Source organism: Metopolophium dirhodum, chromosome 8 (assembly GCF_019925205.1).
Source record: "Metopolophium dirhodum isolate CAU chromosome 8, ASM1992520v1, whole genome shotgun sequence".
In the NCBI taxonomy this organism is placed as follows: Eukaryota; Metazoa; Arthropoda; class Insecta; order Hemiptera; family Aphididae; genus Metopolophium; species Metopolophium dirhodum.
Window position 1 is genome coordinate 18,636,844 of NC_083567.1, and position 14,745 is coordinate 18,651,588.

The 14,745-nt window shown below is 27.7% G+C and overlaps 1 protein-coding gene across 2 annotated transcripts in view; it reads right to left on the reverse strand.

Moving 5' to 3' along the window:
• The window catches only part of LOC132950216 (ankyrin repeat and death domain-containing protein 1A-like), a 101,117-nt gene that overhangs the window by 63,551 nt on the left and 22,821 nt on the right, over positions 1-14,745 (reverse strand). For both annotated transcript variants that reach the window (XM_061021530.1, XM_061021531.1), the window contains exons 2-3: positions 3,859-3,992; positions 2,880-2,983 (exon numbers count right to left, since the gene is read on the reverse strand). In XM_061021530.1, coding sequence (XP_060877513.1) covers positions 2,880-2,983; positions 3,859-3,964 — 210 coding nt within the window. In that variant the 5' untranslated portion in view covers positions 3,965-3,992. The remainder of the gene's footprint in view (positions 1-2,879; positions 2,984-3,858; positions 3,993-14,745) is intronic.

A 14,745-nucleotide genomic window follows, 5' to 3' on the forward strand; every position in this document is an offset into this window, starting at 1 on the left:
AAAAATACGATACTGCATTGTAGAACATAACATATTGTTATTCATTGTTTCTCTAGTGTATCGTGCGTACTGTAAGCATATTATACTATAGATAAATTATACACGAATTAAATGAGGCACAATAATAAAATTGGGACGAAATAATAATTTTCTAGTGTGATATGTATATATATATATATATTAGTACAAGAGTGTAAATAATACAATTATATAAGATATTCATGCGTGCATACGTTGCGTCGTTATTTGTTGAAAAATGTTTGTTTTTGTCATAATATTTCATACATATGTCTAGATAAAAAGTTATTTATTATATACATTCAAACATAAATATTTAACTGCATCTAGATGTATTTAAATTTTAAATATATTTTATGTATTTTTCGTTGTTATTAACCGTCCTCGACACTGCGGTTATAATCAGGTTTAGACTAAGAAGGGATGATTACCTGCAATTGTTAGTTTATGATAATATTATTGGTGTTTTTGTATACCTAACGTAATGTTTCCCTTAATCCATGTTCTATAAGTAATAATTATAGTTCGTATAGTTTTATTAGTACATTGCATAGGTTTAATTTGTATAAACATTTGCCTTTAATAGATAAGATATTATTAAGTATCGATTTTTTTTTTATGACGGTAATGGCTAAGATGCTATTAAGATATACTACGTGGTATATTGTGCTATGTTATTGATTATTATTATTCCTACCCTCTCATATACCTTCCTTATATACAAGAAGGGTCTTTGAGTATTCTTTGGTAAGTTCTTAACAGTTGTCTGGCATATGCTTTTAAGATACATTTTAAATAGTTCAGTTATTGTTTGTTGTTTGAGTAGTACTCTCAGATTTGTGTATTGATTTTGTCTGAGTGGGCCCGTGGAGATCTAATACTGTTTAATCCACTATTTTATGCTTAGAATTATAGGTTTAAGTGGTTTACTTTTTTTCGTCATTCATTTGCTCAGCCAACTTAGAAAGTTACTGGGCTAACTTTTCACGACGATTCTTATATTATGATTTGACAATACAATAGTAATTATTTTAAAATAATCATTGTAATAATCAACTGAATATGATCAATTAATATACTCCCATTTAGCCATATGGGTTGTATCAAATGCATGATATATGTTATGTGTGAATTGATATATAAAGTTTACAACTAGGTATATAAATATAGGTAACAGTTTATTGATTTTCTATTGGGACGAATGTGTATGTTAAAAATCAGGACGACTAGTAATAAATTATTGTTGAATTAAATGAAGCAAACCCGTTTTAATTTTTTGCCTGATTATTAAACAGCTTATATTTTTAAAGATTCACGACTGATAAATTCTAATAAAACTTGATGGGTGTTAAAAAAAATAATAAATAATAACAGAGAAAACAAAATTAATAACCATAACCATAATTACGAGCTTTGCAGTTTTAAGTTCATGGGTAATTTGGTTTGATAATTTTCACGATGGCACATAGAGACATTTTTAATAACTACTATTGAATCACAAAATAAAAATAAAAATCAATAAAACTTCAACAAATATTACGTTAAAGGCAACAGGGATTTGACAACACGAGGTATCCCACGGTGCAATGACTTTATATAATAATAGTGAAAACAATTGGAAATCCGAAATACTACTTTCAAAAAAGTTTCAAACGCACCATGGGATACTCGGAAAATTTAAAGATTAATAACACTGTATCAAATTCAATCGAAAACAATAATACATTATTTTTACAACATAACTATATAATATAGACATTAGAAATTCAAACGATGGTAAATAATTGAAAACGTTTCTATGCTATAATGCAGTTCGTATGTATTAGTTTAATAATTTAATACAAACTTAATTCTTATACACATATCTTGACTCACACAAGACAATCGGATTAGTGATAATACCATACATTTTACATTATATGACGCATTCAATAGTTGAACAATTATAAATAGAAAAATAGCATATATTTTTGTTACTCCATGAGATGACCAAAACGTACTAACAAATTTAAAAATTAATGTTTCTTGTATAAGCCGGCCGGTAATATTATTAGATGGATTTCTATACAAAATGTTCATTTTTATTTTGTTTTAATGAAGTTTGTTAATTTAAATTATATGTTGATTAATTGATAGTCGTTTTATACATTATATAAAAAGAAAAAAGGATTCCGAAATTAAAGCTTTAATGTTTAAGTATTTCAAACACGTTCCAGTTTACATTTTCAATGTCTCGGAGATACCATAAATAATAATGTTATTTTTAAAAATTTCGTCTGCTGTGTTCATTAATATAAATTTGGGAAATGTTTTATTTTCACGGCTACGGGTTCTTAATGTTTGTGAATAGGAATTTACACCTTAAAACGTACAAGACATAAACTAGCACAATTTTGACGGATCGGATATGAATATGATTAAGGCCGTATCAAATTTAGATTCATATTTAATATTTTTGTTAAGTATAAATAAAAGTATTATTTTAATAACTCTGTCAAATTTCTGATGACAAAACAAATTAGCATTTTAATAATTCTGCAGAGAGTTATGGGTTCTATATTTTAAGAATGGCACAAAATACTTAATAGTATTATAGATTTTGCTTTAGCAAAACATTTTTATTGTGTTGTAATATGAGTATTTGCAGTATTTCAAACACGATTATTATTAGATATTATTTAAAATTAATTTCTAGCAACTGATTAGTACCATTATATTGTTCATCAAATGTAATAATATTATATTATTTAAATTGTTAGAACTCGTGAATTATAAATCATCGTTATTTTTAAGAATAATGAATATAATAATATTTCATCACATTTATGCTTAATATTAAACAAATATTAAGGTATACTCACATTATTTCGGGAGTTTACATCTAATGGTTCTTTGATTACTCTTTTTACGGCATCTGGGTCATTTTTTATAACAGCTTCATGTAACAAAAGTTCGTTTTTAAGTACTGAAATGAATATAAAACATATGATTTAGTGGATACAGCATAATGGAAATTATTTATTTAATAAATATACTTGAAATTATAATCAAAGTACATAATTAATTATTTTTAATTTAAACAAAAATATTGTGATGGGTAAATTCAGTTTTAAATATCACAATTTAAGCGTGGGGACAAAGAGTGGTCAAATATGGAATTCACGAATAAGTACCGATAATTAGCATATAATATTATAATTTTTTTGTAATCTGTACATTTAAAATTGTTATTTTGCAATTATGAAAAATATGTTATAATTACCGCATCAAAACCGATGTAAAAATAATGATTTTTAATGTTAATCAAATTTCAAACTTTTTACACTATATAATAATATTGTATAGTTTGGTTTCACGAGTTTATATGTTATATTGTTTTCAACAATTAAATGCTACACACTATGTGATCGTTTGATAGTAAATATTATGCTTAACAGTAATATTTTAATACTACCATAAAATATACATAGTATATGCGTTTATGTTTTTTTTTTTTTTTTAGGTGTTTCTTAACTGTTCATTACTTACAGCTTTGAAGCCAATTTAAAGACTAAATTAGTCTAGTTTGACTATTTTCAACACGAATTCTAGTGATACCTAAGCGTATTATGCGATTGATTTTACTATAGTAAGTGCTAAACGTTTTGTATCAACACTATTGTTATGTCCGATTGTATTGAAATTACGACACGGCATAAGTTACAACGTCTACGTTCCTAACCATGGGGTTTGATTTATGCATAAATCGGATTATTATTTTTTTTTTTTTTTAAATATAAATCACATTCATATAATATTATATATTATTATTATTATTATTATATAAAATATAATACGAACCATTGCTCGTCCGACGACATCCTACTTCAGTTGGTGGCTCTGGATTTTCTTCACCACCACCCATGGATACTCGTCTTAACACCACACAGTCGTCTACCCTGAGCATATTATTACCGGCATTACCCGGAGTGCATCTGAAATCAATACACACACGCACAACGTTTAATATTATTAACAGTGCTATGTATTTAAACATTTGGGCCAAAATAGTATATTATTATTATACGAGCTTTTGAAATGTATATAGACGATAGCAAATATCGTAATATTATGAAAGCGCTCGCATACGGTAAACGATCGCAAACCGAACTGCTTTTACGCGTCTCTATATCATATTATTATTATCTAAGCCGATAATAATATTATTTCACTTGCGCAAATATTTATCGAGGGCGAATCACCGCCAATCGTCGTGGTTATATAATATAACGACGATGATAATAATATTGTCATTATGTACACGCGTGAAACAGAAATAAATATAATATTTATGTAATTTAAGATTTTTTTATTTTGTTTTAACTCGTTATGCAATAATTGATGCATAATTGCAAACGACAAATTAAAAACGTCAGTTCGTTTTCATAATAATATAAAATAGATATTTTATAGAATGTAAAAAAATTTACGTATAATAATATTTTTATGTAGTGTATTAATATTGTATGACGTATTAGGTATATTATGTTATACAATTCGCCTACTGCACAACAGCGAATAAAAAACCGCACATAATAATATATTATTTAGTTGCATATTTCATAATATTGAATTATATTATCACTCACAATGTTTACCAATAATCATTATTACGGTAAACAAAAACGTATATAATTCGTTTTATGCGATGGAGATAATTAAAAATAAAAGTGACTCAGTTAAAATCCTTAAAGCATTGCAGTTATTTCTTGAAACCCAGTCATAACAGAACATTGCCCGATAAAAATATTTTTTCATTGTCTTCCATTTGGGGGTACCTATTAAAATAAACAAAAACCCGTCATAACACGAAGAATGCTACAACAAATAGTGATGTTCGTTTTTTTTTGTCCTAGTAAAAACACCGGTTATAAAATATGGTAACATTAAACGAAAACACAATTTCACCTAATCGTACATGACGCGTAACATATTACAACGGCTATGAAAATTGTATTTGTTCTACTGTAAAAATCGTAATATTGTTTTTTTTTTTCTCGGTAAAAAGGTGCACATTGTACAAACAGTTTTGAAAATTGTTTACGGCATAGTAATAATATTGTTTTTGATATTATCTCATTTGTTGTTATCGGCCTTGTTTTATACTATGAAACATGAATATAATAAGACAATACAATACCTAGATATATTATTATCGTAATAGTACCCAATTATTTTACATAATATAGGTACAAATATCCAAACATAATGTACGTAACCATTAACCAATGGTAGCTCATTATTTTTATATATTGGTTGCCTCAATAATTTGTTAGTATAGAATCAAATAGCCAATAGGAGGGTCCTGTCAGTAAATAATTTACGTAATAATTTTTTTGTTTTGTAAAGCTTTTAAATCACATCCTATTGTTATAATTTATTGAGAGACGTAACAATTGTAACCATTCTAAAATGCGTGTACCATATTCGAAATTTAAAACTAAAAGTTAAGTAATATAATACTAAAACGTATATTCGAGAGGCCATTATTTGTTTTCCTTCTCTGACCAACATATTAAATTTGCATTCAGCCATCGCCTTGTGTTGTTACCAACAACATAATAATGGATTGACCTATTATCAAACTTAAGCCCGGAAATATTAACCGTGTATGTAGATGCGTTGGTCTTTTCGATTTAAAATTTTTTTTATGCGAGTTATGATTTTATTATTTAATGTATAAACATTTGAAAATGATCATATTATAATATATCGTAGAAAATCGAAATATCATTAAAAGGCCAATGAGGCAACGAGTATATACATCGCTTTCATGGCTTTAAGGGTTCTGCTAGCTTTCAAAATGTTCCCTATGTTGCACATAGGTCAGAGAGAGAACAAAATATAGTGCACTGACATCTTCTTAATTGAAATGCACTTAAATACATTGGTTTAAAAGAGTGGTGATTTAATGTTTTTTACAGCTTTTTAATTTAACTCAATGTAAATACTAAATAGTATAAAATGTTTAATATAAAAATTTAAAATAATACTCATTTTAGTAATTAATACTGTTGTATTTTGAAGTATGCACTTAGTTTGAAGTATTTTAAAATACCTACTTCAGGCGATGTATATATATTTACATGACAATATGGTATACAATGGCGATTTTTTTGTTATTCAGCAGTTTTATGATCGTATACTCAAAACTACTTAGAAAAAAAAAATAAAGATATAATCTAATTTTCTCTTCAGACTTTAATCAGACAATATAAAAGAAAAATGAAAAAAAAAACATAGATTAAAATGGTGTCGTGAATTATATAAAAATGTCACACTTATGTTTTACTGTACATACCCTGTTCCATGTTTGGCTAATATAATATTAATATTGCAGACCCACAATGTTGACTAAATTAAAAACCATTTCTAACAATCAAAATTTAATAACAACTTGAAAAGTAAGCGAAAACCCTATACGAGTAAAATTAATGGTTTATCGACGTACAAAATATATGTACAGTAAAACATCTTTATAACGGAAACGCTCGGTACCAACTGATTTTTGAAAAATCACATTTCCGTTATGAAGGAGTTTCCGTCACGAGGAGGCTAAAATATACAGGACATAGGTTATGCGGGACTGTTGTTATTTTTCGTTGTGACGAGATTTCCGTCTTAAGGGCGTCCATTATAAGGACATTTTACTGTATTACAATTTACAACGTAATACGACGTAAGTACCTAGTAAACCGGTATAGGTATAATGTACAGTTTATCGTACCGTGTACTATGTATAATATACTATAATACTATTATCTACTATATTTTTATTTTATTATTTATGGCACTTGAATTATTAATTTGGCTAACAATTCCAATCGCACAGTTATATCTGGCAGATTATTGTTGAATATGACAATGCAACGAATAAAATAAACAGATAATTTTGTCTTCTTAGTAGAGGAGACTGCAGTAGTGGTGCAGCATAATATAGCGGTGTACACTGTGTTTATTATACAGAGTATAGCTTTATTTTATTTTGTCTGTTTGTGTGCGTTACACTCCATAACTTTATACGATCTTGGCATATCTTACTATTATATTAGTGCCTGTATATTAGATGGCCCAGTGGTATATTCATCCATTTCGTTTTAATCATAACATTTTCACGATAAGTCCCTCTGCACAAGATACACGGTAGCTGGTATTGTGATGGTTGTAATTCGTGTTTTCGCTATTATATAATATCATATTCCGCCGTATAACATTCGTCGTAATTCAGATAGCGCATACATAGTTTAAATAATTAAACGTTATAATATTATTATGCTCTCATTCACACGAGACGGTATCACATGGCCAAATCCAATAACAACAGTATATAATAGGCAATAAGCATCTCAATTCGATTACTTGTGTAAATACACTACACAAACTATAAAGTTATGCACTTCGTTAGGTACCTAATTAAATCATTTCCAAGCCAATATTATAGAGATTAGATATTTAGTTGTTTCTTTTTACATTTTTTTTTTTTAAATACTGACATCTAACGTAAAAAGTTTAATTTGCTTGCACCCACTGACAGTCCGATACTATTATTATGTCTGTATGATTTCTGCGTTATTGGTGACAATTGTGCTACGAATATTGACAACGGATTAATTAATAGAGACTTTAATACGATCTTAAAGATATTTTTACTACAATTATCGTGGCATTTTCAATTGATGCATAATCACGATTATACTTGGTGGAAAATATTGTTTAGTTTTCTATGTAATTTCCCTGTAGAATCGTCAAATAATAAAATGTTTTTTTGCTAAAAAAGAATTAAACATTATCTAAATTTGGTAAAGCACTTATTTTATTTATTTTATTTTAATTTATTCTTCAAGAAGATAATGGGCCCCACTGAACATGTTCGTGTGGCGGCCCATGAGTTCACAATTTGAAATATAAATACATTAAATAGTTCTTATAAATTAAATAGTTAAAATTTGTAGTATACATTTATCACATAGCTAACTATAATATTAATAATATAATATAAGTAAATATATATTTTATTTTATTTATTTATATAATATAGCATTATGTGAAAAAATTGTGTAGTTAAATAATGCAATATAATATGGTAATATAAAACTAAAATTAACAATAATTACTAAAGTCGTACAACTTATATTTTGAGTATCTTAAGTTGCCTAAAAAAAATTGTATCTATACATACATAAAAAATAAAATAATCACATTTTCAATCAAAAATAATATTAATGTATATTTAAGCAAGATATTCAAGCCTCAGAAAAAAAAATATTGACAGTTATAACAACGTCTTATTATTAAAAACAAAATTCTATAATATTTATTCTGTATTCAACAAATGAAACACAAAATTGACAGTTTGGTTTTAGCTATTGCTAACTGTTATCAGACTTTACTTATGTTAGTAATTCAAAAAATATTAAATTAAATCAATCATATTTATGAGAAAGATGTAAACCGTACGGTTTAAAAATAGCTATTGTAAAACTGTTATATAATAAAATAACTATGACTCTCTACAAACAAACATCGTATTTGATCACTGAAAATCATAAACTGGGATATAAGCAGTAATAATAAATTTCCTTTTATTATACCTATATATTATATTAGATAGTATTTTTTGTTTTTAACAATTGTAGTACCCACTTATATGTAATTTTTTTTCGAGAATTACACATTGACGTTTTTCTGGTGATACAATTTTATTTACGAACAATAGCAGGTATACCGTTGTAGGTTTGTACAAATTTATTTTCTTTCTTATAATGCAAATAATGATTATATATGGTGAAATGAAATACCATTATTTACATTTGACCGTCTAGACATTTAGTAATTATGTTCATAAATAGAAAAATCAAACGATACCGTCTATATTGTGACATTATTTATATTATTTCCTACAAACATTAAATATACATAATATATAATATGATCTTAGTATGAAAATAATATAGTTAATATATTTTATATAAAGCTTTAATCTACCCACTCATAATTATTATAATACGAATATTATGCATAGAAACTATTTTACAACAATGTGAGTGCGTCTTTTTTTAAAGATTTTTAACTTGTCAATTTTTTTGTCAGTGTTTACGGTTGAAATGGGGACGAATATAATATAAGAGACGTGCAATTCCATTATTACCGTATATTAGCATCATTATCAACTGATTTTACCCAGTCGACTATTACGAAATATTGAAATGTATTATGTATATTATATTATTATCAATTTATAGTGTAATGAGTACAATACATTGTCATAATAGTGTTTAATATTATACCATTTACCAGTGGTATTACCATAATTTACCGTCGTTGCTGCACTTGTGGACGTGTTCAAACACACTCGGACATATTATTATTATCATTAAACAGTACGGAAACAGAAAGCATTCGTAATTGGAAACTACTTGGCTGTAGTACGCGTATGTTCATCATATTGAACGTCATTGTATTGTATTCGCAGACATGTGACGCATATGCACTTCACCATTATATCAGCGTGCATCGTGTACAAGTAGGATCTATATAATACACGTACATTATGTTACGGTATACTAGGTTAATATATTGGTACGCATATTACACTATAATGTGTACGAATTGATGAGGGTTATTGCGTTGAATATATTATATTATATATACATGCAATATGTCTGCTGCACGGGAATCGTTGCACAGAATCACTTATAAATTATGTAATAGCAATAACGTCGTATACATGCGTGATATTTGTGCAGCATGAATCGTAAACGTATTGAAACTATTTACTTTTTACCGATGCACACACAGTAAAATGTAAAACTGTTTATAGAAAAAATATTACATAGGTACACATTTTAAAACGTACCTATATTATACATAAAGTGGTCGACAACTGACAGTCGTGACAATCGAGGAAAGTCATAGGCAGAGAAAAAATATAAACCGCGTGAAACATAAAATCGGTGATTATACGAAATATTTTTTTGACAATGTCTTTAGGTATAAGCAGTGGCGTACGCTGGGGGGGAGGGGGGGGGGCTAACCGGCTGGTATAACAGCGCACCCACTAGGTATATACTGTTTTATTTTAATTTCACATCCAATATTTGTTCTTTTTATAATAGCTTTGATAAACTTCCAAAGAGCTGGAAGGCATGAACCAACTGATGTGTATTAAAACCCCTATCCACCTTTCAGTATAATTATATTTTGTTCTTGGCATACCATTCTGAGTTGCGGTAAAGTATAGGTATTATAGTTTCATAATTTAATCATAAATCTAAGGTTTCTCTATTTTCTTCTATTTGGTCGACCGATCCAAATGTCTTCCAACTTACGATTGGAGGACAGTGATTGATAAATATCTTCATTATTGAGATAAATATGTTGTTGTATAGTATTTGAAAAGCACCAGTGACGTCATTTTCCGGAATCAAAGCCATTGATCACCTAATGAGCCAACGTAGATGTAAATTTCAAATTTCTAATGCAAATTAGTGCAAAAAAACTGTCATTGTGGTTTTCATATTCAAATTAATTTAATTAATATGTTGATCTTTGATTCCCGGAAATAACTTTTTGTGTGAGCTCCGAATTGTGTGTGCCATTTTAACGAAAATTACAGTAATATTTAGTTTTTTTTTGACACATGGGTAGTGACTATTTTATGAAATAGAGGAGAGGGTGATTTAAATGTTCTATCAGTAAACCAATGTTCAGATTCAGCTAACAGTTCAAATACTTTTTTTTGTGATAATATTAAAACTCTATTTTCAATGTAATTTAACAAAAACTGACTACCATCGATAGTTTTTGATTAACAGTCGGGTATGTTAATTTATAATAATGGAATATATTAAATATAAACATTAGGTTCTAACTTGACATTCCCTGACCATTAACTGTTTGTACGGTCTTGTAAAAAAAATAGTCAAATAAAATATACTTACGAATTGTATTAGGTTTTTTAGCAGTCGTATACATTTATTGATCTCCATTTTATGGTTTATTTCTCAGTTGCTATAACTTTAATTATTGTGATGTATTTATAACACTAGACAAAATAAATAATAATTTATAATTCTAAAAATACAATTAAATTGTCTTTAAATATAATATATAAATTCAAAATTAATTAGAACTGATTAATATATTTTTCTGATGTATCTTATTACCTACAAATTGACCTATCCATTTTAACTAATTAATATACTTGCACGTTTTTTTTTTTAATAATGCAATTGCTTTCAATCTTTTAAAATTTGAATAACTATTAGTTTGTATAATTTAAATTTTATTAAAAAATGATTAATAACATATATTTTCAAGCTTAAAATTGTATGAACTTTAACTAAATTTATTAATATTTGTATTGTATTCTATTATTGTTTTAAAATATATTATATATTAAACTTATCAGGTGGCACCGCTGGGAGCCTTTCTATTCTTACCTAAATGCCAATGTCAATTTTTTCATCAGACTTACTTATTATACCATGTTTTGTATATATTGTAAATATTATATTGTTTTATAAATAAAAAAAAGTTGTTTATAAAATTAGAAAAAAATTAATATAAATATTATGTTACTTATTATAATGCCAAACGTCAGTCATCGTGTATTTCAGCATAACACTTATTAAATATCTAAAAAGAACATTTTATAGTTGTTGGTTTTAAATAATTTAAATCATCCAAATTAATTGAGTATTATACACTATGTGTATCTAAACGCAAAGTATGTATAACAGAATAGTATATTTTTATTTTGTTTCGGATATAATATAATGCCTATTAAATTATTAATTTGTTTTCAAATAATTTAGAATCATTATTTGTATTATTTAAACGCAAACACAATCGATGTCTGATAGTGTTTTGTTTAAGTTTCTTCACAAAGTGGCTTCACCATAATGTTATCAGCTATCGTTTTAATAATTGATATGTCGTGGTGAATTCCTACATAATATCACCCTATCTAAACAATAAACTTTTACCTATAGGTAACCTGTAGGTATTCAATTTTAGATTTCTATTGTTCTTGTTTGATTTTAAATCGCATACATAGAGTATTTCTATTGATTATATATTATGTTGTACAGTAAATTCTCAATGGTATTATATAATAATATGTGAATAGTAATTTATATGTATAGTTTTATTTGTACATTTCAAGAAGATTGCATATAATAATATTATATATATTGTTAAAAGTTAGGTCTTAAGTATAGGTTTCAGTACGCATATAATGTTATTTTAGTTTAGGAACAGAGATGCAATTGATTTTCTTATTCAATACGCATAACGAAATCAAATGGATTTATCAATTCACATGAGAACAATAATTTCAAGAAGTCTTCTATTGTGTTTTGTATTCATGGTATCGTATAAGAGAGGGAACTACAGAAGGTAATGCGTATTACTTAGTTTAGGAAATTATTTTTTATAATTTTTGTTTTAGCGATTTTATTTTTAAATGTCGGCCCATACGTCTTTTGTTTTCAATTCTGAAGCAGCATAATTTACTGAACAATTCAATGCGTATAAATATGAAATACTAAATAAATACCAATAATTTTAATTTTAATTTTGTTTAAAACTTTATAACTATTTCCAGACGATGAGTGATAGGACATAACCCTAAACTATATTGTGGCGCATTATTATTATTAAAATTAATATTATTTCACATTACATTTTAATAAAATAATTAACTAGGTATTTTGTTCACCGACATGAACAAAAAATATGTGGCTTCAGAATATTGAATTAAAAACATGAGTATGATTTTTGCGTATAATTTTCCACTGAGTTCGATGCCATAAAAATGTTTCACACTTGCAACGTGCCGAATTTCACACGGAAAATGTAATGAAATAATTTTAATAGCATCATAAAAATATATATTCAAATATTTTACTATACTACAAAGAACAAATTAAATATTGTTATAATTCACCATAAACGTTTGTTTAAGTCAGTATAGCGTTTGATATAATATTAGTTGTAAGAATTTGTTATTTTAAACCTTACAGCTGTTTTATGAAACTAAAAACGATTTTTTTTACTACCTATTTAGTTAATATAATTGTTACCATACTATACCTCAACTATTGTATTTTAGTTTGTACGCGTATCACGAATTACCACCTAAACAACTATATTATATTATTATATACCACTTATAAGCATAATATATTATTATAATTATTGAAACATAAAATATAATCATATATTTTCCAGTAAAAAGGAATCACTCGATATTTATTGTTTATCATATTCATGATTATTTTTATAACTGTAACCTGTTTTTATGATATTTTGATTTTTCGTATGGGTAACTAAAATAATAAAACTTTTCTCCCTATAAAATATGATATTATATTATATTATATTATAATATTAATATGTTTGGTATGTGGAAGTCACATTATTTGTGTACATTACACGACATACGATATTATACATTTTGTAGTTATATCGAACCAATACAGTTATTATTATTATCTACCTACGCATAGTACCTATCAAAGTGGTTACACCCGTAAATCGTAAATTTCGCATATCGCTGTGTTAAAATTGGAAATATCCTTCCGCAAAATAGATTGTGGGCAGTAGACAGATATACTAGATAAACTATTTCAAAACGCGCACCTTATCAGTATGCGATCGCAATATAATATGGTCAATGCCTAACCAGCACCCCCTCACCCCCTCGTACGTACACACATATTGTCGTTGTATTATTTATATATCGCGATAGTTCGTAAAAGCAGCTGTACCCGTTCTCCATATTAATATAACACTATATAGCTGTAATAACGAATAACGGTGCGCTTATATTATTGGATTATTATACAGAACGGTCAAACACATAATATTATTATTATTATTATTAAATATATCATCGTCCGCGGCTGACAATCGTATCGCGTGATGCGGTCGGCCCGACGAGGGTATAGTCGTTGCCGTCATTGGCAGTGTTGTCGTCACTCGTCCCTTTTGACAATCGAAAGTAAAACGTCGAAAAATAAATATATATCATCATTTGCCAACAACGAACGCCACACACCGCACGAGCGGCGTTATAATATATAATATTCGGCCCTCGAAGTTTCAGAACGGTTGGTGGTAACTTCAAAGGTCGAACAACGCGCCAACGGCAACACGCAAAGGGTTGATTCCGCCCCCCCCCCCCTGGGTTTGGCCGACGGATTCGTCGTATTCGTAATCGTCTACTATAATAGACCGACATCTGGTCCGGAAACATTCTCAAAAAAGAACGATAGGGAGCCGTCACATCAAAGAGATGACGATTTTGTGGACAACCCTGCTGCAATATGTCTCGTTTGGCCTAGACGCAGTAGTGTTGTGTATAGGTACTAAAATAATTGCATTACAATTATTATAATCTCTTCTTGTAGATGATAAAATCATCTCAGATGTCTCACGGCGGTACCTATATATTATCCACGAAGCCGTCATGAATTTCGTCGACGTGTTATATTATTTTCTACATAATATTATGTCGATAAATCTATCGAGAACAAAAATTAATTACATTTTTAAGCTCCGCTTAACATTCGCGTTACGCATAATATTACGTTTAAATCCCTACTGCAGACTCCGCCGTGACATATTATATAGTTACGTATCCTAGATTTTGTGCAGTTCTCATAATATTATACTATTTAGGTG